The sequence below is a fragment of the Petromyzon marinus genome, chromosome 2 (genome assembly GCF_048934315.1).
Source record: "Petromyzon marinus isolate PM22_M1 ecotype Great Lakes invasive population chromosome 2, UKy_Petmar_22M1.pri1.0, whole genome shotgun sequence".
NCBI lineage: Eukaryota > Metazoa > Chordata > Hyperoartia > Petromyzontiformes > Petromyzontidae > Petromyzon > Petromyzon marinus.
In genome coordinates this window covers 3,960,733-3,983,684 of record NC_133668.1, presented here as the reverse complement: position 1 = coordinate 3,983,684, position 22,952 = coordinate 3,960,733, and the positions used below count along the sequence as shown (strand labels likewise).

General features: G+C 51.1%; 2 protein-coding genes across 2 annotated transcripts in view; both read left to right on the top strand.

Moving 5' to 3' along the window:
* Positions 1-15,292, top strand: part of LOC116949302 (mitogen-activated protein kinase kinase kinase 13-like) — a 44,219-nt gene extending 28,927 nt beyond the window's left edge. The window contains exons 5-14 of the mRNA XM_032966446.2: positions 2,020-2,178; positions 3,253-3,411; positions 3,901-4,009; positions 4,561-4,670; positions 5,253-5,369; positions 5,805-5,969; positions 6,077-6,695; positions 6,869-6,939; positions 7,208-7,661; positions 7,906-15,292. Of these exons, the coding sequence (XP_032822337.2) occupies positions 2,020-2,178; positions 3,253-3,411; positions 3,901-4,009; positions 4,561-4,670; positions 5,253-5,369; positions 5,805-5,969; positions 6,077-6,695; positions 6,869-6,939; positions 7,208-7,661; positions 7,906-8,004 (2,062 nt within the window). The 3' untranslated portion in view covers positions 8,005-15,292. The remainder of the gene's footprint in view (positions 1-2,019; positions 2,179-3,252; positions 3,412-3,900; positions 4,010-4,560; positions 4,671-5,252; positions 5,370-5,804; positions 5,970-6,076; positions 6,696-6,868; positions 6,940-7,207; positions 7,662-7,905) is intronic.
* Positions 15,293-17,239: 1,947 nt separating this feature from the next.
* On the top strand, positions 17,240-22,454 carry MRPL45 (mitochondrial ribosomal protein L45). The gene is made up of 8 exons (XM_032966479.2): positions 17,240-17,348; positions 18,709-18,901; positions 19,566-19,683; positions 20,243-20,341; positions 20,445-20,493; positions 21,102-21,251; positions 21,642-21,815; positions 22,086-22,454. The coding sequence occupies exons 1-8, from the start codon at positions 17,298-17,300 to the stop codon at positions 22,179-22,181; spliced, it is 930 nt and encodes a 309-aa protein (XP_032822370.1). The 5' UTR covers positions 17,240-17,297; the 3' UTR covers positions 22,182-22,454.
* Positions 22,455-22,952: the final 498 nt, after the last annotated feature.

Here is a 22,952-nt window from a genome sequence, read left to right as displayed (position 1 = left end):
TGTTATGCTGCACTGGTGTGTTATGCTGCACAGGTGTGTTATGCTGCACCGGTGTGTTATGCTGCACAAGTGTGTTATGCTGCACAGGTGTGTTATGCTGCACAAGTGTGTTATGCTGCACAGGTGTGTTATGCTGCACCGGGTGTTATGCTGCACTGGTGTGTTATGCTGCACAGGTGTGTTATGCTGCACTGGTGTGTTATGCTGCACTGGTGTGTTATGCTGCACAGGTGTGTTATGCTGCACCGGTGTGTTATGCTGCACCGGTGTGTTATGCTGCACTGGTGTGTTAAGCTGCACATGTGTGTTATGCTGCACAAGTGTGTTATGCTGCACTGGTGTGTTAAGCTGCACAGGGTGTGTTATGCTGCACAGGTCTGTTATGCTGCACCGGTGTGTTATGCTGCACCGGTGTGTTATGCTGCAGTAGTGTGTTATGCTGCACAGGTGTGTTATGCTGCACCGGTGTGTTATGCTGCACAAGTGTGTTATGCTGCACAGGTGTGTTATGCTGCACAGGTTTGTTATGCTGCACCGGTGTGTTATGCTGCACAGGTTTGTTATGCTGCACTTGTGTGTTAAGCTGCACAGGTGTGTTATGCTGCACCGGTGTATTATGCTGCACAGGTGTGTTATGCTGCACTGGTGTGTTAAGCTGCACAGGTGTGTTATGCTGCACTGGTGTGTCAAGCTGCACCGGTGTGTTATGCTGCACCAGTGTGTCATGCTGCGCCGGTGTGTTATGCTGCACCGGTGTGTTAAGCTGCACCAGTGTGTTATGCTGCACCGGTGTGTTAAGTTGCACCGGTGTACCACCGATACGTCCATATGTTCCTTCACATAAAACAAATTTATACTTTATACTCATCGCGGCCACTGGCCCAAGAGACTTTTGGTATCTGAATCTGGCGTCGGGAGCTCACGTCGGACGAATGATCTAGACGCGGCGTGACAAACGTTGGCAAGAAGGAGATGAGAGGGTCTGCTGGGCATGTTTGGTGATGGATGCATCGCCTGTTCACGTGTGTTGAGGGCCTTAATAGTTGCTTGCAAACAGCACTTGCCCCAAAAGTCGTTATGGGAGGTTTTGTGGATATGTGCATGCATAGGTGTGCATGAGCATTTGGAGTACGTGAACATGTGTGTGTGTGTGCAACTGGCCTGGCGCAGGTGCCGGGGTGACGTCACCGTCATTTGTTGACGGTGACTTAGTAACGGTGATGTCACCAATATGGGTATTGGTCTTTGTCATTCACATGTTAAGATGTGTGTGTGTGTGTTTGCAAGTGTGCGTTCACTTAGCGTAAAATGTATATTCCTGTAGAGCCTGTAAAGATCAGCAACGAGGGAGACAAAGGCGGCCAGGTGTGGTGCTTGTGTGCCATTCCTGCCTCAAAAGGTTACAATTCGATTAAAGATCGATCCCTTTTTGTCTCATTTTGATTGTGCTGTCTCCGCTGTACAGGTGTGTTTGTCATATTAGCATAATTCGACTCTACGCATATCATTGTCATGTACTTTGTATACATTGTAATAATTGATTCTCAAGTGCAGCATTAAATGCATGCATCATGAGCGTCAGAATATATCTGAATCAATGAATTGATTGATCAAATATGCACAGTGTGTGCGTGCGTTTGCGTGTCCGCGTGTATGCACGCAGCAAGCGGTGGTGCAGTGGTTTGCGCATTGCGCTGCAAACCTCGCATCTGTGTTCCATTTCCAGCCATGGCGACATCCAAACTGGTCTCGGGCTTCCCCTGGGTCGACTCAGCCTTAAATAAGGACCTGGTGCAGTGTGTAAAAACATCGGCACAGGTATCGCAAATGGCGGCCGGGGCGTGGTCCTGGTACCACTCCGGTCTTAATAGGTGCTCGCAAACAGCACTCGCCCCGACAGTCCGTTACAAAGGCTGTGCGGGTGAATCTTTGCCCTCGTTTTGCGTGCTGCCGTGGTGTTACATCGACCTCACACGTCGTGCCGCCTGTCCTCCGCTTGCGCGTGTCTGCGCGCGCCAGCGTGCTGGTGACCCAAGACGACAAGGTGAAGATCTCCGACTTCGGGACGTCCAAGGAGATGAGCGACAAGAGCACCAAGATGTCCTTTGCCGGCACAGTGGCGTGGATGGCACCGGAGGTGATCCGCAACGAGCCCGTCTCCGAGAAGGTGGACATCTGGTGGGTCCCGCCCGTGGTCAGAGTGTACGCAGTCCCACAAGGGGTGCCCCGGTGGCTAGGAGATGTTAACTGCCTCGCCTGGTATACAGGAGGTCGTGGGTTCAATCCCGACCCTGATGCCTGTTGTATATTTGGAGTTTGCGTGTCTCTCTCTCTCATCATCATCACGGTGGCTAGGAGATGTTAACTGCCTCGCCTGGTATACAGGAGGTCGTGGGTTCAATCCCGACCCTGATGCCTGTTGCATATTTTGAGTTTGCTTGTCTCTCTCTCTCATCATCATCATCATCACGGTGGCTAGGAGATGTTAACTGCCTCGCCTGGTATACAGGAGGTCGTGGGTTCAATCCCGACCCTGATGAGCTGTTGTATATTTGGAGTTTGCGTGTCTCTCTCTCTCATCATCATCATCACGGTGGCTAGGAGATGTTAACTACCTCGCCTGGTATACAGGAGGTCGTGGGTTCAATCCCGACCCTGATGCCTGTTGTATATTTGGAGTTTGCGTGTCTCTCTCTCTCTTTCATCATCATCACGGTGGCTAGGAGATGTTAACTGCCTCGCCTGGTATACAGGAGGTCGTGGGTTCAATCCCGACCCTGATGCCTGTTGTATATTTGGAGTTTGCGTGTCTCTCTCATCATCATCATCACGGTGGCTAGGAGATGTTAACTGCCTCGCCAGGTATACAGGAGGTCGTGGGTTCAATCCCGACCCTGATGCCTGTTGTATATTTGGAGTTTGCGTGTCTCTCTCAAATCATCATCATCATCACGGTGGCTAGGAGATGTTAACTGCCTCGCCTGGTATACAGGAGGTAGTTTCAGCAAATCGGAAAGGTCGCAAATTCAAATCCCGTTGGGAAACGGTCCAACCCAGCGCTTCGTCGTCGACTTTTACAGGTTCGATACGATGAGTCCCACTTTGAGGGAAGTCAACGGCAGTTGTGATGATCTCTGTCACAGAAATGTGGAATTGACACCGCCGAGCTTGGGCATGTCAACTGTGGATGACCGCCACCAACTTCAGCTGAACATTTTATAACGCCGCGTCCTCTCACCATCGCCGTTTCAGGTCGTTTGGCGTGGTGCTGTGGGAGCTGCTCACGGGGGAGGTTCCCTACCGCGACGTCGACTCGTCGGCCATCATCTGGGGCGTGGGCAGCAACAGCCTCCACCTGCCAGTCCCCGCCTCCTGCCCCGACGGCTTCTCCCTGCTGCTGCAGCAGTGCTGGTAAGAGGTGCTGGAGGTGCTGGTGGTGGTTTTAAAAATGCAATGTAATTCCCACCCCCCATACAGTAATGAGATATATATACGGCTCCGTTGCGTGAGGGCGGTTCTCCGTGGCTGTTGACTTCTGGACTTGGGAGTTTGTGCGACGTATTTTGTTCAATAAAAGTAAAATACATGCGTGAAATTACTATCAGCAATGATTTATCCACGACTGGATGAAAGGCTCCCCCAAGCATGTCGTCATAGATCGCTGTCCTGGGATGCAGCAACCCATTCGGCACCTAAATTCGTCATTCCATTTCCCCTTGCCGAACCTTCCTGAACCGCCCGGCGACCGCTAAGTGAGAGGTTTTTGACCTTCGCTCTGTGGGAGGAGGGGGTCCCTCCCTCCTGATCCCAACCTGGAAACGCGCGCACGATCGTCCTTTCTACCAACCCCCTGCCCCCTCCGTGTGTATATTTATGTTCGTGTGCGTCCTACGCGGACAGGAACAGCAAACCGCGGAACCGGCCGTCGTTCCGGCAGATCCTGTTACACCTGGACATCGCAGCGGCGGACGTCCTCGCCACGCCGCACGAGACGTACTTCCAGTCGCAGGTGAGGGCGCAGCAGGGAAGGCGCGGCACGCGTGCCCACAGCGGCCAGCATGCAAAGACAAAGATCCCCAGTATAGCCTTAACAGACTGTTGGGGCAAGTGCTATTAGCGAGCACCTATGAAGGGACATGACAGGGTAGGTGGCCAACACCACGCCCGGCCGCCTTTGCCTCCCCAGTGGCGATGTTTAAACACCGCAGCAGTTCCTCATTTAAGGCTGAGTCGCCCTTTGGAGGCCCAGGACCGGTTAAGATAATGGTCACTGCTGTCAGCCGTGAACGGCAATCGAACTTGGGTTGCCGGGTTCGCAGCGCAGTGCGCTAACCGCCACACTGCCGCTCCCCACGCTCGCGAGAGCACCCTGCACCTGCACCCGGAGTGCAGTTTGTGTACCCTGCGATTCCCGTGCACCGCATCGTCCACGAGGGTCGGGCAATCGCCGCTCTACGGCACGGCGGCCTGCACCACGCCCCGCCGTACCCGCGTCACCGCGATCGGCCCCGCCGTGCCCTGCGTGCCGCAGCAGTGGCGTTGACGCGTGCGCGAGCGCAGGCGGAGTGGCGGGAGGAGGTGCGCGCGCACTTTGAGAAGATCAAGAGCGAGGGCACCTGCATCCAGCGCCTCGACGACGAGCTCATCCGACGCCGGCGCCACGAGCTCCGGTCCGCTCTCCTCCCTCCCCTCTCCCTTCCCTATCTTCCCCACCCTCCACTCCACTCACTCCGTTCCCGTTTTCAGCCACGTACGCGTACAGCCCTTTTTTTTTTGTCAATCTGCTGCTGGACGAGTGCATCTCTACACAGTGCAGTCCCTGCGGGGGTTGTTTGACCATACTTCACCATGCTGGTCAATGGGGATCGGTGAAGGTGGGGAGCATAGCGCAGTAAAACAATGGATTTTTCCACAGTGCCCTCTGCTGACGATGTAGCCCCACAGCACCCTATAACCCCTGCTATGCACAGCGGTCGCCCATCCAAGCACTACCCGTGCTTAACCCTGCTTAGGTTCTCACGAGATTTGGTGCATTGCGATTAGCACGGTTGGCTAAGTACGGTGTGAAAGAAGATCATCGTCCATGCATGCATACATTTGCTAATTTGGTTTCGTGTTTAGCCAACCTCTTGTTTGTCCTGCACGTTCTCTTCATTCCTTCATCGATGTCTCCCCACTCGCCGCCACCCCTGGCCCCGCCACGTGATCCAACCGCCTTGCTGCTGCTGTTGCTGGTGTTGCTGCTGATGCAGGCACGCCCTGGACATCCGCGAGCACTACGAGCGCAAGCTGGAGCGAGCCAACAACCTATACCTGGAGCTCAGCGCTGTCATGGTGCAGCTCGAGGCCTGGGAAAAGGACCTACTCAGGTGAGCATGAGCATATGGGAACACCTGCGCATCTGCGTGCCTGCAGCAGTTGTGGGTGGAGAGCAGTGACGCAGTGGTGGCTAGCACGCTGCGAAACGAAGCCGACGACCCGAGATCGTTTTCGCGCTCACGGCCAACACCAGTGACGATAATCTGAATCGGTCCTGGGCCTCCCCTAGGTCGACTCAGCCTCAAATAAGTACCTGGTACTCGCTAAACAGTACTTGCCCCAAAAGTCTGTTAAGGCTATACGGGGGATCTTGGTTTATTTGTGAACACTTGTGTGCGTCCACGTGCTGATATTTACAGAGTGCCTTGCTGACCAAACCACCCATTCATGTGCTGAGTCAGTCTTTACGAGTGCTCACTTAACTCCACTTACTACCAAAAGCCTCTATAACTGGGCGATGTAAAATGTGTATGTGCGTGACGCAGGCGTGAACAGGACCTGGAGAGGAAGTATCCCGGCGTTTACAAGCGGCTCCCGGCTCGTCCGGCCCTCCGGCCCTCGGCCGTTGAGCGTCTCATCAAGAAAAAACCCTCGACCCACAAACCCTCGTCGCACGGACGCAGGTGGGGTCACGCGGGGCGTGACAGCAGGTGGGCGAGCCAGGCAGCGCACCATCACCTGCGTGCGCGCGTACGAGGGCCGCGACAAATGCGCGCGGGCTGTGACGCGTAGCCCTCCCGCCCTCCTGCGTCGACAGACCCGACCTGCTGCGCTCGGAGGGAATTCCCGGCAGCACGGAATCAAGCCCCGTGCCGTCTCGTGCGCCGCCCGCACCCCCCGTCGCGTCCGCCGTGCCCCACAAGCCGCAGCTGTCCACGCCGCCTGGCAAGGGCCGCTACCGGGGCCGCGCACGCCACCGCCGCACCAACAGCAGGGGCAGCCACGGCGACTTCTCCTGGCTGGTGGCGCTGCCTCGGCCCGACGCCGACAGCGCGGCGAACGGGACACCCGCCCGGCACCGTCGAGACGACGGTGCCAATCTCGCGGCGGATGGCGCGCGTGGTGCCCCCGCGCCGCTGCGGCCTTGCGCCGACCCCGACGTCGTCGGCGCGGCCAGGATCGGTGCCGGGAGGATCGACGATGACGGCGCCCCGCGGCCGAACGGCGACCCGCGGCGAGCGGAGGCCGGCGGTGGCGGCGGGGGCGATGCCGCAGCGGGCCACGGCGTTGGTTCGACGAGCCGGCTGCCGCGGGTTTCCGGAGCGGCGGCGGTGCTGCCCGGTCGCGGTAGCGGGGCGGACGCGCCTCATGACGTCACCGCAGCCAGTGTCGCGGGGAAGCATCTCAGGCTGCAACAGCGCACGAGCGCCGACGCGGTGAGGGCTCGGGTTGCAGCGCTCGGGCATCGTCGTGGGAATGGCGGTCGCTTTGCCGAGCCTGATTTTTTTGTTGGGTTTTGTCCGGCGGTGGACGCGTGTGCCTGTGTGTACCCGTATGTGTGTGGGTGTCACGCCAATGCGACGTCGTGTTCCGTGGTTGTCGTGGACAGGCCCAACCGGATTCGTCCGAGGAGGAGGAAGGGGAGGTGGACAGCGAAATCGACTTCCCACGCAGGCAGAGGTGGGAGCCATGCACCTCAGTGCCCATGCTGCATCACGGCCACGAATGGTCAATTTCCAGGAGTCTTGCAGGCAGTGGTTAAGAATCGGGCTGCAGTGCATGGAAAAACAAAGATGAAAGATTGCCCATTTAATTGCACGGATTTCGTTTCACCCACGATGCTGCGCGCCCAGACCTGCACTCACACCTCAGGATGAGTTACCCACAACATTACCAAGTCGTCCCTCCCCCCCCCATCTCCCACCCTGTACCATCCCACCACCAACAGGCCACACCGGTGCGTCAGCGGCTTCCAGTCATACTCCACGTTCAGCTCCGAGAACCTGTCGGCGTCGGACGACCTGGAGGAGGGCAACACCAGCGACCAGTCGGAGCCGCCCCAGCCCACTCATGCCCCGGTGCCCCAGCCGGCCCGACCCTTGACCCCGCCGCGGGGAGCGGGAGGGGGTGGTGGCACGGGGGCCACCGAGGATGCCCGCGATCGTCGGCGGCGCGACGACGAAAATGATGAAGATGAGTTTGACGACGAGGAGGAGGATGGCCACGGTGGCAGCGGGCGAGGGCTTGCGTCCAAGTCCCCCGAGGTCCCCATAGAGATCTCGACTCAGTCGGACGGGCTGTCCGACAAGGAGACGGCCGTGCGACGCGTCAAGACGCAGATCTCGCTGGGCAAGCTGGCGCGCGACGAGATTACGCACCCGCCGGTGCCCAGCCCCGTGCAGGTGCGCGCACGGCCGTGGCACGGGGTTTACGGATAGGGGGCGTGTGGGGTGCGGAACGGGGGGGCCGCGGATGCGGCACGGGGGTTCGCGGAAGTGTTGCACGTGGCCGCAGCCATGCTTGGACCACCTTTAAGTCAACTTAGCCTCAGCCCCCTGCCAGCCTTGATAGGCGTTCGTCAGCACCGCTCGCGCCGATAATTTTGGATGACGCGGCGTTCCATGTGTGCCGCGTGTGGTCGTGCAGAGCGCGTTGGCCTTCCGTGACTCGGGCTCAGACACCTCGGAGGGGGAGGCCTCCGACTCCACCGTGGCCACAGCCAGGGCTCGCGTCTTCAGTTGGTGACCCCTTGACTCCCAGCCACCGAGGTGGACGTCACGCCCCCCGGGAGCTCACATCAGCATGGCTCAACATCGGCGCACAGCCTCGCCTCCCACGCAGAGCGACGCCGACTCAGCTTCTCCCGAACTTTGTGTTCAAACTTCCATTTTTTTCAACCACTCGCTCAAACATTCCCACCGATTCTCGCCCAAACCTCATTCCCCTTCAACCGCTTACAACGCAACCCAAAAGCTGCTCGGCGTTGCTCCCTGTTTTGTGGTTTTCCAAAATCACCATCACCTTCACCCACCCACTGCTCACGACCACCAACCATTTCTCACCACCCACCCCCATACAGGATTGGACGGGGCCAATTTGCAACTGGAAATTTTCCCGGTAAACTTGTCATCACATTTGGCAACGTCGCACTTGGCCCAACGTCATTAGGAATCATCAGCACAGCAAGTCGTCAGTAACACGGTGTTTTTGCACTTGAGGATACCTTCCTTTGTCATCCCCACGCTCGCGTCGCTGCAGACCACATTTCACGCCTTCAAGATGACGTAGCTCTGCTTCTTGGTCGTTGACAATTTGCTGCCCCACAGGTTTTGCAATTTTACGTAATCTGATTTTCGGAGCAGCAGCGTCTAGACTAAAAACTCCTCAAGGGAGCAACCCAGTGCTCTACGCATCACGTGTGCAGGTGGTTCACCTACACCGGGGCCCACATGTCTGAGGGGCCGAGGCCACGTGCTACGAAGATGGGCGAGGGAAATGGACAGCCCCCCCATTTAATTCAGCGCACCAGGGTCCATGCCAACCACGCTACACCACTGGGGGCCATACGCCCAGTCTTAATTGTACACTCTGCCTATGCACGAGAGTTTCCTTTACTGCTTCAACATGTCCATGGGCTGTATTATCAAGCCAGCTCAGCCTCCGCCACTTGTGTGTGTCCTGTTCAACAAATTGGCAGCGCAGCGCCGCACGGCACAACGCCAGCAAGCTCACTGTTTGTCCTGAAGCACTCGGCTCCCAACATGCCGTCGGTTTTTATTGTCGACGAAGTCGGTAAAAATTTTCCCGTGCGCACCAATTTGCACTGAGTGGCTCCGTTTGGCGATTCCGGGAGTGAAGTGCAAAGTGAATTTTTTACGATGATGTAACATGTGTGCGGGAGAAGGGAAGTCGATCAAGACGCCGGCCCTCATTTGCTAGGCTGCGACAGCGAGTACGCATCACAGTTTAGTGACGAGGACACTCATTCCTATTTATTTGTTATCATCCAAGGAAATTTATCCAAACGCAAAATGTATGGCATGCGAAACAAATGTCTCATAGTTGTAGTTGTAAAAACGTAACACAGGTTGTGTGTTCCGGGTTTATCTAACACAAGTTTGAAATTTTCGCTAATGAAGAAAAAATATTTTTAACTCATGTGAGAGAACTTAAAGTTGTTTTTTTTTGCCGCCGATATATATTTGTTTTTGAGCGAGGCCACGTAGTAAATTTAAGCAAAAAATCTTATCGTTAACCCTCAGCCACCCGACTACATTGCCACGTTTACAAAAATATTAAATTCAGCAGTGAAAATCCTGAAGCCACCGGTGGAATATCTTTCTAAACGTGGAAATCTTGTCGGGTGTTGGCGGGTTAATGACAAGAATCTTGGCAAAAAAAAACTACCACCACGTGTAGCCTAATGCAAAACAAATGTGGCTCCCGTAAGAGATGTTTATTTTTCCGGCCATGTTTTTTTTCCGTCTTGTGGAACACTACAGAGCTGCGCTCGAACCCCGATAAGCTCCACCGCTCGCGTACACACTCTCCTCGCTTTGTCATCTGCACCCAGGTGACAAAGATCACAGAACGTCCGCTGGTGCAAGTGCCAGTTGTTTGCTTCGCGGGTGCCAGTGAGCTCGATAGCCACGGGCGTGGCGTGAACGATCGAGGGAGCGTGAGAAGTAGGAGCGTGAGAAGTAGGAGCGTGGCGCTGCCTCCCGAGACTCAGCGTGGATCTCACATTGGCCCGTGGTGTTTTCGGGAGACTGGAAACCAGTAAACAAAAAAATTACACACGCGTGCGCGTATAAATTGATCAACGAACACTTGAGGGCGAGGGTAATTTTCGTGTTGGCGGAAACACATTTTTGCGTCACATTTAGGTTGGGGAAAAAAATTGGCAAATCTGCAGGAAATTTGTGATTTTCTTTTTCTTCAAGTGGGCAAAGATACGAGACTGTGTCCTCTGCAGAGGACATTGCAGCAAGATCTATTGTGCTGTCCTATCCCAGCCAACGACTGCTCGCAGCCTTTACTAACCCTCACGGTGATGTATGGTCAAATAACATCTCAAGATCTGCACGGCGTAATAAGGCCCTAATCCAGCAGTGTATTTGCACAAGGGCTTTAAGTGTACATCGGTAAAATATGCCCGTTTTAACACGTAGGCTTTCGCGACCAATTTTATCCATAATAGAGGTTAATGATAGATGTCCATTGTAATTTATATGACTACATTAACCCCCCTCTGGTCTTCGCACCTGATTGGCTCACAGTGACGACATCACATTTATCCTCTCTATTTAAGACCGAAACGAGAGGAATTCTCCACAATTCTGGCTGTCACCTGATGAGGCTGCTTGTAATTACTGGCAAAACATTGCACTCGAATTGTAAATGCTGTGGGTTTACTCTCCAACACACCGGTGTGCTGAACTAGTAACTAATTGGCATATTTTGTTTACATGCCAAACCTTGCTAATTAGCTGTGTCGGGTGGTGGCGGGTTTAACGACACATTATATTTATGCAATCTAACCCAAAAAGAAAGCTTTATGTAGAATATGCCCTTCCGCTCTGCCCGCACGTGCCAAACCCCACGTGTTCATTTGGAAATATTTTTGCAATTGGCAAGTGCTGTATGTATAAATTATGAGTCCAGGTTTAAGTTCGTGACAGCTTCGGGAGTTACTGTCGAGTCCGCCATAACACGGGCGTCGAATGCAGTTGTTCGCAATACGGTCCGTTATTTGGTTCGGGCAGCTGTAGTCACACTGCAGGTCACCTTTAACTTCCCACTTGTGGGGCGAGGTGGGCGCAGCAAAACCAGTCGCTGTTCTGCAGCGGTTCATGGAGCACCACAGGTTTTCTTGGCAGATCAAAGCCGTGCGGAGCAGTGGTGGGGGTCCTCCGAGGCAGGTTTTATTAGGAACCTCGGCAGAAATCCACAGCGTTCGCCGCGGTCTTCATTCGGCCCTGGTATTGATGGTCATTGAATGAGACGAGCGGCCACGACGATCCATTGGAGTGGCTGCACTCCGCACGCAGCCCCACACTGAACTCCACCACCACGAGGACTTTGTTTCAGTCGTGTCTGTCCAGCTTAATGACTTGGAAAATATTAATATATGTATGCTCCTGGCACAGCACATCCAGAATAGCGCTCAACATCCGAGGGGACCTCCTGTGCAGAGTGATGCCAACCGCAGCTCCGTGTACTCTTGGGATCTCTGCCGTGCTGCTCCGTTGCACTTTACGATCCTGCGTTTTATCGCAATAGCTGAAGGTGATCAAAAGTTGTGGAACGTTGAGTGTAGAGAACATACCTCATTGCTACTCTTTGGTTATTTCGGTAAAGTCACGTAGGTGAAAAAATATAAAATAAATAAAATAAAATAAAAATAAATAATTCCCGACGTTTCGATTGCAACACAAGCAATCATCATCAGGTGTGACAACCACAGCAAGAATTATTTTTTTTCACCTACGTGACTTTACCGAAAGAACCCAAGAGTATGGATCCTTGCAGCCACGAAACACTTCAAATCTAGCATGATACCTGATTGGTGTTTAATAATGGGATTACCCGGTCAGCCCGTGACTAAATCTTCCACAGTGATCCTGCAGCAGTGATTCTACGCTTGCAAGGGTCACTCCTGTCTCACTTGTGTAATTGTTCCTCTATGTTAATTATCTTAGAAAAAAAATACAAGGTCTATAAAGAAACCTAAATGACGGAAAGCTAAAGAAAGTAGCATTTAAAAATTATATTGTAGTCTTAATATTTGAGGGTGAGGTAGATGAAGGACAGCTATGACACTGCACTCGGTGTGTGTGTGTTGACACTGAGATTGTGAAACACTGTGTGTGTAGCCTCAACGTGCACATAGCCTGGCACAAGCGCCACTTAGTGGCGAATGGCGGTTGTTGTTGTGTGTGTGTGTGAGACACCCGTACCGTGTGACACTCACACGTTGTCTTTGAGACTGAAACACCGCGCGTGCTTGTGGCAATGAGAGATGTCCAATACTGTGTGATTATAACGTGTGGCGCGTTGTGTAAGGAGACTCAGTGAAACGCTGCAACGCTATTTTGTGTGCATGCGCGCGACAATGAGAGCGTTACTATACATTGTGATATTGTGTCTCGGACTCTGGACATCCACGTGTGTGTCACACGGAGAGAAGGTGCCGTGTGACACTGTGTTTGAGTCTGTGTGTACATGTCACTGGAAGACGTGCTGCGTGTTATTGTTGTTTAGTGTCGGCACCCACACACCGCACTAGTCGCTGCATTCTCCCCGGCTGTGCCGTTGCACTGCAGGCAGAAATCTGAGCCACAGTGTACAAGGGCCCCTTGGAGAGGCGCCACCTTTATTATTTAAGCGTTTGTGTATGACGTCTGTGTGTTATTGAGTCGGGGGTGGGGGGCGTGGACAATAACTCTCGTGAAAAGGATTCAGCATGAACCAACATTTTTGCGGCAAGTTCAGTTACTAGCAAGGGACTTCGCCGACCGAAAGCCAGCCAAAATTGATCAAATGTGATTGTCCCCGAAACTCGGGAGACGCGAGGGCTGCAAGGGCCCGCCGAAGTGTCCCGGCCCTACCGACCCGAGTCTCCCTGGCGGGGCCATGATTCTCGAGCCCCGCGTTTTGGGCTCATCGTGGCCCACGGGTGCCGCTGCTCTTCCTGCGCGCCTGGCCGTTGCTATTGTCGACTAAATGAGTACTCGCCGAGGGCAGAGTTGCATGTTGGAACCGCCTTACCACGTAACCCATGATGCGTATGCATGAATTATCATCCTGCGTGCAGGGGGGTGGGGGGGGGGAGGTCTAAGGCGCTCACGGGAACCCAACTGCGCGTGACTTCGTGCTGCTGTTACAATTTCTGTTCGAGGACGATGTTGCGTTAACCCGTCTTTGTGGAGACATTTTACTTTCGCGTCCGCATTACGCCACTGAGTGAACGAGAGGGTGTCGCACGCCGACCGTGCCACACCGTGATGCCGCATCTGCGTATTGTGGCACCACGAGCGACACCGCGAGGGCAATGACCTCCCTTCCCCCCTTTGTCGGGTGAGGCTGACCCTGTGCAGCGTATGACGGTGACGCCTCTCACTGTCACACATGCAAGAGTTGTATTTCGGGATCGAAGTGAGAGGCGGCAGGGCCTAAGGGTCATCTCGTAATATTTAGATTAAAACGCTGCGAGATAAACCTACGGTAGGAAGAAGGCTCTATGCAGCATTATAGCTGAGAATAACAGAGAGGTGGTACAGCTGGCTATGTCGAGTGTGTCGGGGTTTTTTCCCCCCATTGTGCACGTGAATGTATTGACGATACACCGGTGATGCGCGGTATGAAACACTTTTTTCGCAATCATTATTTATTTGTCCGTGATTCACAACCCCGGTCAGGAAAATCTTGCGGGGTGCGTCAACATCACTTCTCGTGATGTCGAAGCAGTCGGAAGACGAACGTTATGAGCGGCTGAACACGAAACTTCACATGATAGCACCCAGCCTAATGACCCTTGGTTCCGTGTTCCAAAGGCAGCGAGATTTGACTCCTCGTGCCTTAGACTTGGTCGGACGGTTCCTCGATTCATTTCCGGAATAATTTCTCGGCAGACGGTGGCATCAAAAGATTACGAAACCCGTGGTGTCACACGTTCGAATGGGAAAGCGGCTGCTGAATCCCAGTGGAACTTCTCATGGAGGAGTCCTGCAGCTCACTCAAGGGGTAACAGCGACATCGTCAGACTTTTATGAGGTCTGTTGTGTTGTTATGCTGCACCGGTGTGGTACCGCAATTACGTCCATGTACCGATTGAATCCCTTGCAATTCGATCAACTTTAATGATTCAGTTACGATTTGATTCACTAATCTCTATTTGCCTCAATTGTACCGTCTCGATATTTCCCCCCTCGTATGTTCCTTTTCATTAATTCCGTTCGCCTATAGGTAACATTTGCATACACCGTAAATAATTGATTCTCATACACCATGCATGTATCTTGAGCTGAAAACTAAATTTTTCATCGGTAAATAAAGTATTCGTTACATGCCTAACTTCTGTTACGAATGACAGCGATCTCAGGAGATACAATTTGATCCGAGGCAGCTGTGTGCGCTCGCATCTCTGCATCAGGTGTGGTCAAAAGAGGCAAACTGAAGCAGTTGTGCCGCATAAATAATAGCAAAGTAGCTGCCGACTTCTGTAATGTTGAACTTTTTTTCCTCCACAGAAATCGGAGGAATTTGCCTTTTCACTAACTCATAACTGATGGGGTTCACGGCAGTGCACATCCTGCCTGGAATTCAGCCACGTTAACCAGTGTGCCACTCAAGTACCTGTATTTAATGTTGCCGGTTTGTCGTCCACTCGCAGTCACAAGGTTGCGATTTCAAATCCAGGTCGGATCTCAAACTTGGCCCGCCACACTCTCAAGGTTAACAAGACACACACACACACTACTTTGTGAGACATTAAAGAGTGGTGGTCCTTTGAGGGGGAAGCTGGCCCCTGCCATATGAATGTGGAATTTCCACCACCGGCTCAGGGCTGACGACGGAGTTGAGCGTTCGGGCCACGTCCATTTGAGCAGGGCGACACTTTTGAACTTCCCTCGCCCTGTGATGAAGCTACAGGGTATAAACATGCCTGCCTGTTCTCTTGAGGGTGCGTGGAATGCCGCTTCACACAGCACCACAAGATTGTTCGTGTAATTACGTGAAGCGGACTGCTGTAATTTATTTGGCCCATGTAAAATGTAATTTATGTCACTTATAGTATATATATGAATTATATTGGAATGAGGTGCGGTGAAACTTATTGTGCTGCGTCCCGGGTGGATGAAGGAGGATGCTTCATGGAGCTGTGATGAAGACGGGACGCGTCCCCTCGCTCTTCATGTTTTCGAGTTCCGGCGACGCGCACAGTCGTGGCCAGTTGTGGATGATTGGCCAGTAATTAATTATGAAAACCCTGTCCTGTACAGAGATACCCAATAAATGTGTTTCAAAGCTACCCGGTGTGTGAGCCTCTGCCATTTACGTCTTTAACTGATTGTTTGTCTACTATGTGTTGCCTGTGTATATATATAAAAGTTGAATTTCTGTCGCACCGTACATAGCCAAGTGTGCTTATCGGAGGTGTGGGGGAAGGACAACACGGTGCTAGGTGCTCATTTAAGGGTTGAGTTGACCTAGTGGAGTCCCAGGACCGGTTCAGATATTCGTCACTGATGTTAGCTGTGGTCGGGAATCGAACCTAAAGCCTGGGTTAGGAACGAAGTGCGCTAACCAGAGCCACCACTCCACTCTGCCAGCCAGACTTCTGTTCTGTGATTCTGCTGTGTGTATGTCTGGCTGTCTGCGTATCTTCTCGCTTGTCTATCCATCTGCCTCTGTCGATCTCTGTGTCTGTCCCTGCCTGCCCCTATATCTCTATCTGCGTGTCTCTCGCTGCCTGTCCATGTGTATCTGATGAGTGTCTGATTGTCTGTGTATTGTATCTGACTAGTGTCTGCTTGCTAAATCCCAATGTACGTATGTATGTTGAACTTCTTTCGCACAGTACGTAGCCAACCGTGCTAATCAGTTCTCCTATTACAGGACTTTCAGGTACTTTTACGGTACTTTGAAGGTTGGTGGATCAAAGCATTTGTGAAGCTTCCAAACCCCGCTAGGCTGAGGTGGTCACGAGATGGCAGTACAGCAAGTAGGTTCTTGAATTGTCAGTTTAACACGTGGCAGGCTTTCGCGGCCAATATCATCCATAATAGAGGTTTTATTGGGTTGTATCGCGTAAATATGAATGTGTCGTTAAAACCGCAACCACCCGAAACAGGCCAATTAGTAAAGTTTGTCACGTAAACAGAACGTGGCCAATTCGTTACTAGTACAGCACACCAGTGTGTTGGAGAGCAAATCCACAACATTTACAATCTGAGTACGACGTTTCGCCAGTAATTACACCTAGCTTCATCAGGCCAGATTTAGATGATTCTATACCTCTATTTAAGGAACGAAACAGGAGGAGGATTTCTCCACAAATCTGGCTGTCCGCCTGATGATGCCGGTTGTAATTACTGGCGAAACGTCACGGTACTGAGATTGTAAATGTTGTGGATTTGCTCTCCAACACACCGGTGTGCTGTACTAGCAACGAATTGGCACGTTCTGTTAACGTAACAACCCTTACCAATTGGCTGTGTCGAGTGTTGGCGGGTTTAACAACACATCCATATTTACGCGATCTAACTTAAAACACCTGTATTATGGATTATATTATTCGCGAAAGCTGACTACGTTTAAAACGTAGGCTTTCGCGACCAATGTTGTCCATACTCTTTGGTTCTTTCGGTAAATTCTAGATTTAAAGCTTTCGTGACTGCTAGGATCCATACTCTTCGGTTCTATTGGGTAAAGTCACGTGATCTAAGGTCGTGATCTAAGCGTGGCTTCTCTCACTCCAGCGCTGTCCTCCAGACAGTCTCGTCCCTTCACCTGATGAAGGCCGCTTGTGTTGTGGCCGAAACGTCGTGATTTTTTGTTATTTTATTTTCACCTACGTGACTTCCTTTCGGTAAAGTCACGTAGGTATAAATTATTTTATTTTTCCCGGAGTTGTAGTCATGGTTGAGTGTGCTATTTTATACCTACGTGACTTTACCGAAAAAACCAAAGAGTATTGATTCCTGCAGTCACGAAAGCTTCAAATCAAGATTGAATGTTGACCATAATGAATGTGTTTTTTTTAATATTTTGTCGGGGTTAGATCGTGTAAAATATAAAATGCGTCGTTAAACCCGCCATCATCATCCTCTATATCCACGCGATCTCACCCACCAAAGCAAACCAATAAAAAAACACCTTTATTCTGGACAACATTGGCCTCCAAAGCTTACCAGGTGGCTCAAATATTCAGATTATTGTCCCTACCCAGCCCCCCACTCACCCACCCCCCACCGAGCTGGAGGTTTTCCCTCCAGGATCTGGCACCGCCCCTTTTTTGCTGGGCCGGTACAGCCATGGCGGCGCTCAGGCTGAGCCAAGCGGCGTGGCTGTCACCGCTGGCACGCGTGAGTCGGCCCTTGCGGGGCTTCAAGACGCCTTAAATAAGTTATTCCGCGACGGCTGTCCTTAATCGCCCAGTGCGTCGATTGAGAGGTTCTGTGGGCGATCGCGTTTGCGCCGTTGTGAACGTCCCCGCGTCCGTCGTGCGTCGAGCGCGCTCCGTGGTTATTCCGTTCGTCTTACGCTCGTCGCGGCCCGGACAAGCAAGGGCCTCCTCATGGGGTTGTTGTTACACATCTGCAGCGCGCCACTGTTGTGCATCAGTCGCCGAGGTGGTTCGTTCTGTCTCTGCCCGTGTCGCAGTGGGTAGCGGCGGGGCCGGTGTGTGCGAGGGTTTCCCGAGTTGTGGTCAAGGTCGAGTGTGTTGGAGTCGTCTCGAATTTATGTTCAACAGCAGCAGCAGCATATTCATCATAAGCTGCATCACCAGCTCCATAATTATCTGTAGCCTCATCGTCAGCCCTAAAATTAATCCGCTACGTTGTCCCGAGGCGCCACGGTGGCTCTGAGATGTTAACTACCTCGCCCGGTATACAGGAGGTCGTGGGTTCGATCCCGACCCTGGCGCCTGCTGCTGTATATTTGGAATTCGCGTGTCTCTCATCAGCATCACGGTGGCTCTGAGATGTTAACTACCTCGCCCGGTATACAGGAGGTCGTGGGTTCGATCCCGACCCTGGCGCCTGCTGCTGTATATTTGGAGTTTGCGTGTCTCTTTCCCCGTGGTAGAGTGGATTTTGCTACGGGTCCTTCGGGTTTTCCCACCACATTTACAATCAACATGCGTTTAGAGTATTTGGCCGCTATACATTTTCAAATGATAAGCCGCTTCGTTGTGCCATCATTTGCGATAGCCAGGTCTCTACTGCAATAAAAGAAACGTAGCTCAGTGGGCCTTATCTGGTCAAATAAATGTAAATGTAGTTTATAGGTCATGCGAAGGAGTGAAGTGGGTTCTGGCATTGCAGGGCTGGTGAAGATGCGCGGAGGTCCAACATCCAGCAGTAGATAGACAATGGCTTGATGAAGTGTCAACACATTTGCTCGACCCAGCCATCTGTCCGGCTTTGCCCCTTGAATTATTGTACAGCTCTTTTTTTTATCTACTGCTGGATGAAGGTCATAGGGGATGTTTGAGCACGCGTAATAAGGTGGTTACAATATAACCTAAACTATAAACTAAGTTTTTTTATTTTACCTGGTTCAGCCCACAGAGCTATGTAGCTCCTTTTCAGAAGACCTGGCCACAAATGACAGCTCAACGAAGTGGCTAATGTGGAAATTCAAATATTTTAAACGCACGTTTCTCAGTACGGTACTTGAGCCAAAACCCCGCTCTCGATGTGTTCCGTTTTTACCTCGCAGGGTGTTCTGAGTGACATCAAGCCAGCGTTCCAAAGCATTGTGATCCCAGTGAGAACCAAGAAGAGGTTTTTCATTCCGCCAGCCATCAAATCCAAGTACAAGCAAGATGTTGACAGAGAGGCACGGGCTCGGGCGGCTGGGGTCGTGGTGCGGCAGCAGTATGTGGAGAGGCCCATCAACATCACCTGCACAGGTGGGTGCCGCCCCGCACGCGCTGCTTACGCTCTCATCACCTGTGGGGGCTGCCCTGGCTGTTACACGGTAGTGCAAAGGTCTGCAGGTTACTGGCTGGCTCAGGAGTCGGAGCAACTGAGTTGGCACCGCTGGTATCCTGGGTTCGAAAACCGGATTTTTAAGGGTAGCGAGTTCATGGTTTTGGCCCTGTCATCATTGCACAAAAAAACCCCATCACATGGAATGGGTTCCGTCACAATTCGGCTTAATTGCAGCTTTGAGAATTTAAATTGTCAGTGTGACTTGTAGTGCGATGAACGTTACTCTCGGTGGCAGAATGGGTGGAAAAGTGCTGCCCCCTAATGTATTGAACAGGGGCTACACGAAGGGATCTCAGTAGTAGCTCTGTAATATCCGTTTCCGTAGGACATTCTCTGACATGAAGGGTTGCACTGTTCTGCGAGAAATCCAGATGGATACAATAAACTTAGTGGAAAGTTATTTAACGATGGCATGTCATAAACACAGAAGGGCCTATCTTGTTAACCCATACCAAGACTCTGTGACCTGAGCTGCCCAACACACGATTGAAGCTTCGTAAGGGGTAAAAAATACTGTATCAGTCATTGTACATGGATTAATGCACAAATTAAAAAAAAAACCATTCCTTTTATGTCCCGCAGCCGGCATCTTTGATGGCTATGTCCCTCCGGAGGGAGATAGTCGACTGACATCAATGAGCCCAGAAGGCCTGAAGCAGCGTGCCATGCAGATAAAGCAGACTGCAGCTTCACAGCTTGCGTAAGTTCATCGGGATGATACATTAGATTGGCCAGTGCACAATTCTCCAGAGAGGATGCACACGGTTGTGTATTTCTTTACAGAATGTTTAGCTGATATAAAGTCTGATAATGTATCCACCATGTTGTGGTTGGGGATGCATGAAGGGACGCGTACACGTGTTACTTCGCTAGTTTGTACGGATCGATGTTTCACTTCCCACATCGGCCTAATAATTAAAAGTCTCATTAATGTGTATGTTTACATGTATGCAGCCCTTTGTTAATCCACAGCTGGATGAGGGCCTATATAATCATGCAGATCATGTTTTTTTTAAAACTGGACTTTACACTATTTAGTGCGGGTTGGTGATGGCAGAGGACATATGCTTGGGAGCTTAGAGTATAATAAAACAATGTATTTCCTTGTATGTCTCTATTTCTCACCATCTCATTAACATCCATTAATTGTTCCGAATAAGCTACGTATAAAAACAAATAGTCCAAATTAACATGTTCTTATGCCTATGCCACCACCCCAATATATGGACTACTTGGATACGTTTCTGTCTCATATGCAGGATTCGGAAGCTAAAGGAATACGATGATGGATTTAGCACTAAAACGTTTGCCACCAAGGCCCAAGACATTTACGTGGAAGCACATGATTGCCTGGTGAAGTAAGTCGCAGCACCTCGCACCGAAGCCCAGCTCAAGCGTTCGCGGCTCTATCCTTGGTTTGTGTCATAACGTGACTTGTCATGCCCGATCGATGCTTTGCAGTTTCAACAAAGTGAGACTGCACCAGCTGGTGACAGAGCGATGCTTCCCGGTGAGAAAAGCACTGTGCACAGCACCCATAACATGTTGCTGTTTGTTCGACACACAGCTTGGGCTGATTCTTGTACCAGTTGCACTGCAATCGTTTTATATAAAATTTTGTATTAAGATATGGTCTGCAGTTTGCAACTATATAAACTGTGAAATATGCAAATGCACCATTGTAAATACTGTTATTATATGATAGACTCATATGCATGAATGATAACAGATGTGTTTGCTAATAGCCAGTAATATGAGCTTGATAGAGCAGCAATATCCCATTTTTAATCACAAATTTAAATCCTGGACAGGGTCAATTTAGCCCATCATCCCTCTGAGCTGAGTAAAGTAAGCACATCCTTGTAAAGGTCGTTTCACTCTGTGGGAATTTGGCTGTGCTATGTGGAAATTGGTCCCTGCCATAGGGAAAATAGATTTCCTACCAGTTAAATAGGTCTTCTAAATTGGAAGTCGATTAAACGTGAGGGATACTTTAACTTTTGAATGTGTTATATCAAAAGTCACATTAAGCACAAGCCCCCTTAATCAATGTTTTATCAACATATATTAATGTGCTTAATTTTGTATCCTTGTTTTTCCTTCCACTTGCCCGATCAGGAAATGGTGCGAGGGAACCGGCTGAAGACGCTGCGCTGGCACTTTCTGGAGTCCCTGGAACCCCCACGCGTAGTGCACGTGCGGTGCCCCAAGACTATCGACCCCGGCAACCTGTATGGGCAGGTCACCGTGCGCCTGCTGTCCAAGCAGGTCAGCTTTTCACCCCCAAACTCTCCACGTGCCCCCCCCCCCCCCACTGTGCGGTTGCTAGGCAATTTGTATTACGTTTTTGCATATAGTTCAATATTGATTAATGTCAGCACTGAGCAGAGAAGGCGACTTGGCATGTGATGCTGGCCACACAATCCCCCGTGTGCCGTGTTGTATTAATTGATTGCGCACGGGCAGTAATTATCTCATCATTATACAAAGGGAGAGTTTTTTGCTCCGTAGGATTCAGCATCGCTTCCTTGGCTCCCACTGTAGCACCACGCATTGTGCTGTCACATTCATATTTGCCATCTTTGCCACCATGCCATTATGTCTCTTGTTTTGCCCGAACAATGGCCTGAATGACGCCTCATCTGCATGGGCCTGCAGACGATGGCCCTGTATGACCGCTTCGGACGGCTCATGTATGGCAGTGAGGAGGTGCCCAAGGACGTGCTAGAGTATGTGGTGTTCGAGAGGCACATGCCCAACCCTTATGGCAGCTGGAGGCTCCATGGCAAGATCGTGCCACAGTGGACGAAGGAGAAGGACCCCATCATTAAGGTGCTCACAGCACAGCTACACATTTTACATGCAAAAAATCTGCAGCTGAACAGTGCAATCCACAACATATAGAATTTGTATTATTTATTGGAATTAAGTATGCTTCTGTCAGTCATTGCCAAGATTACATATTGGGTCCTTTAGACAACTGGGAGTCAATTCACACATCAGCATCATAGCTTAATAAAACTTGTAAATGGCATGTACTTTTGCATCGCAGCTGTTATTTTGGCATACCCATGATGCTAATTTTCACAATCTCTTTTGCAGACAATAATGATTCCTGGACCAAAACTGCACCCATGGACAGAGCTGGATGAGACCACGGTTGAGCAGAAAGCCCCTGCTCTGCAGTGGTACAAATGAGCGACAGATTTCTGCAATGGGCAGATGACCTACAACTCGTTTGCATCTTATTGGAAAGGAAAACCCTCAGACATAAGTGGGATGTGCTGATCACAAATGCACAGCTCCTCAATGAGACCATAGTCTCTCGAAGCAATGCCTTTGGCTTCTGTGATTTGTGGCAGACAGAATTGACACTGATTTGTGCTCACCATGGCCTTCGAGACCATCATTGGCCAGCTAAATGGCAAGAATTATGGTTTGTAAATAAAGTACATTGTTTGGGAAAGCCTAGATTGGTGTTGCCTGCTTCAGTATGACTCTGTGGAATGCCTGCGATTGTGCGCAAACACATTGGCCACCCTGGTGGCCTTTAGTGTGGCCCCTGACGTGCGGACCCTGACAATACACATATGTGAAAACACCCCTTCCAGGCGGTGTGGCAGCCCTCGCACTGATGTCTTATCGGTGAAAGTAGCTCCCCTCTGAAAATTAGTAAAGAACACTGCAATATGCCTTCCATGCATCAAGTGCTGCAGTCCAGACCGCTCTGGCAACATACTGTGTCTGATTTAAGCCAACACATCCTTCAAAGAGCAGTTGCTCTTTGTTTAATCAGCTGAGAGCCTGGTAATATATCAAGCATACTTTGCACATGAGACCTGTGCTCAATGTCAGGAATAACAAAGCAGATAAACATCGTTAAAAGAAGACGTGACCTCAATTATATTGACCCGTAGATAGCTATGACAACTATATTGACAGGTTGATGCAGTGTTTTTATTTGAATGT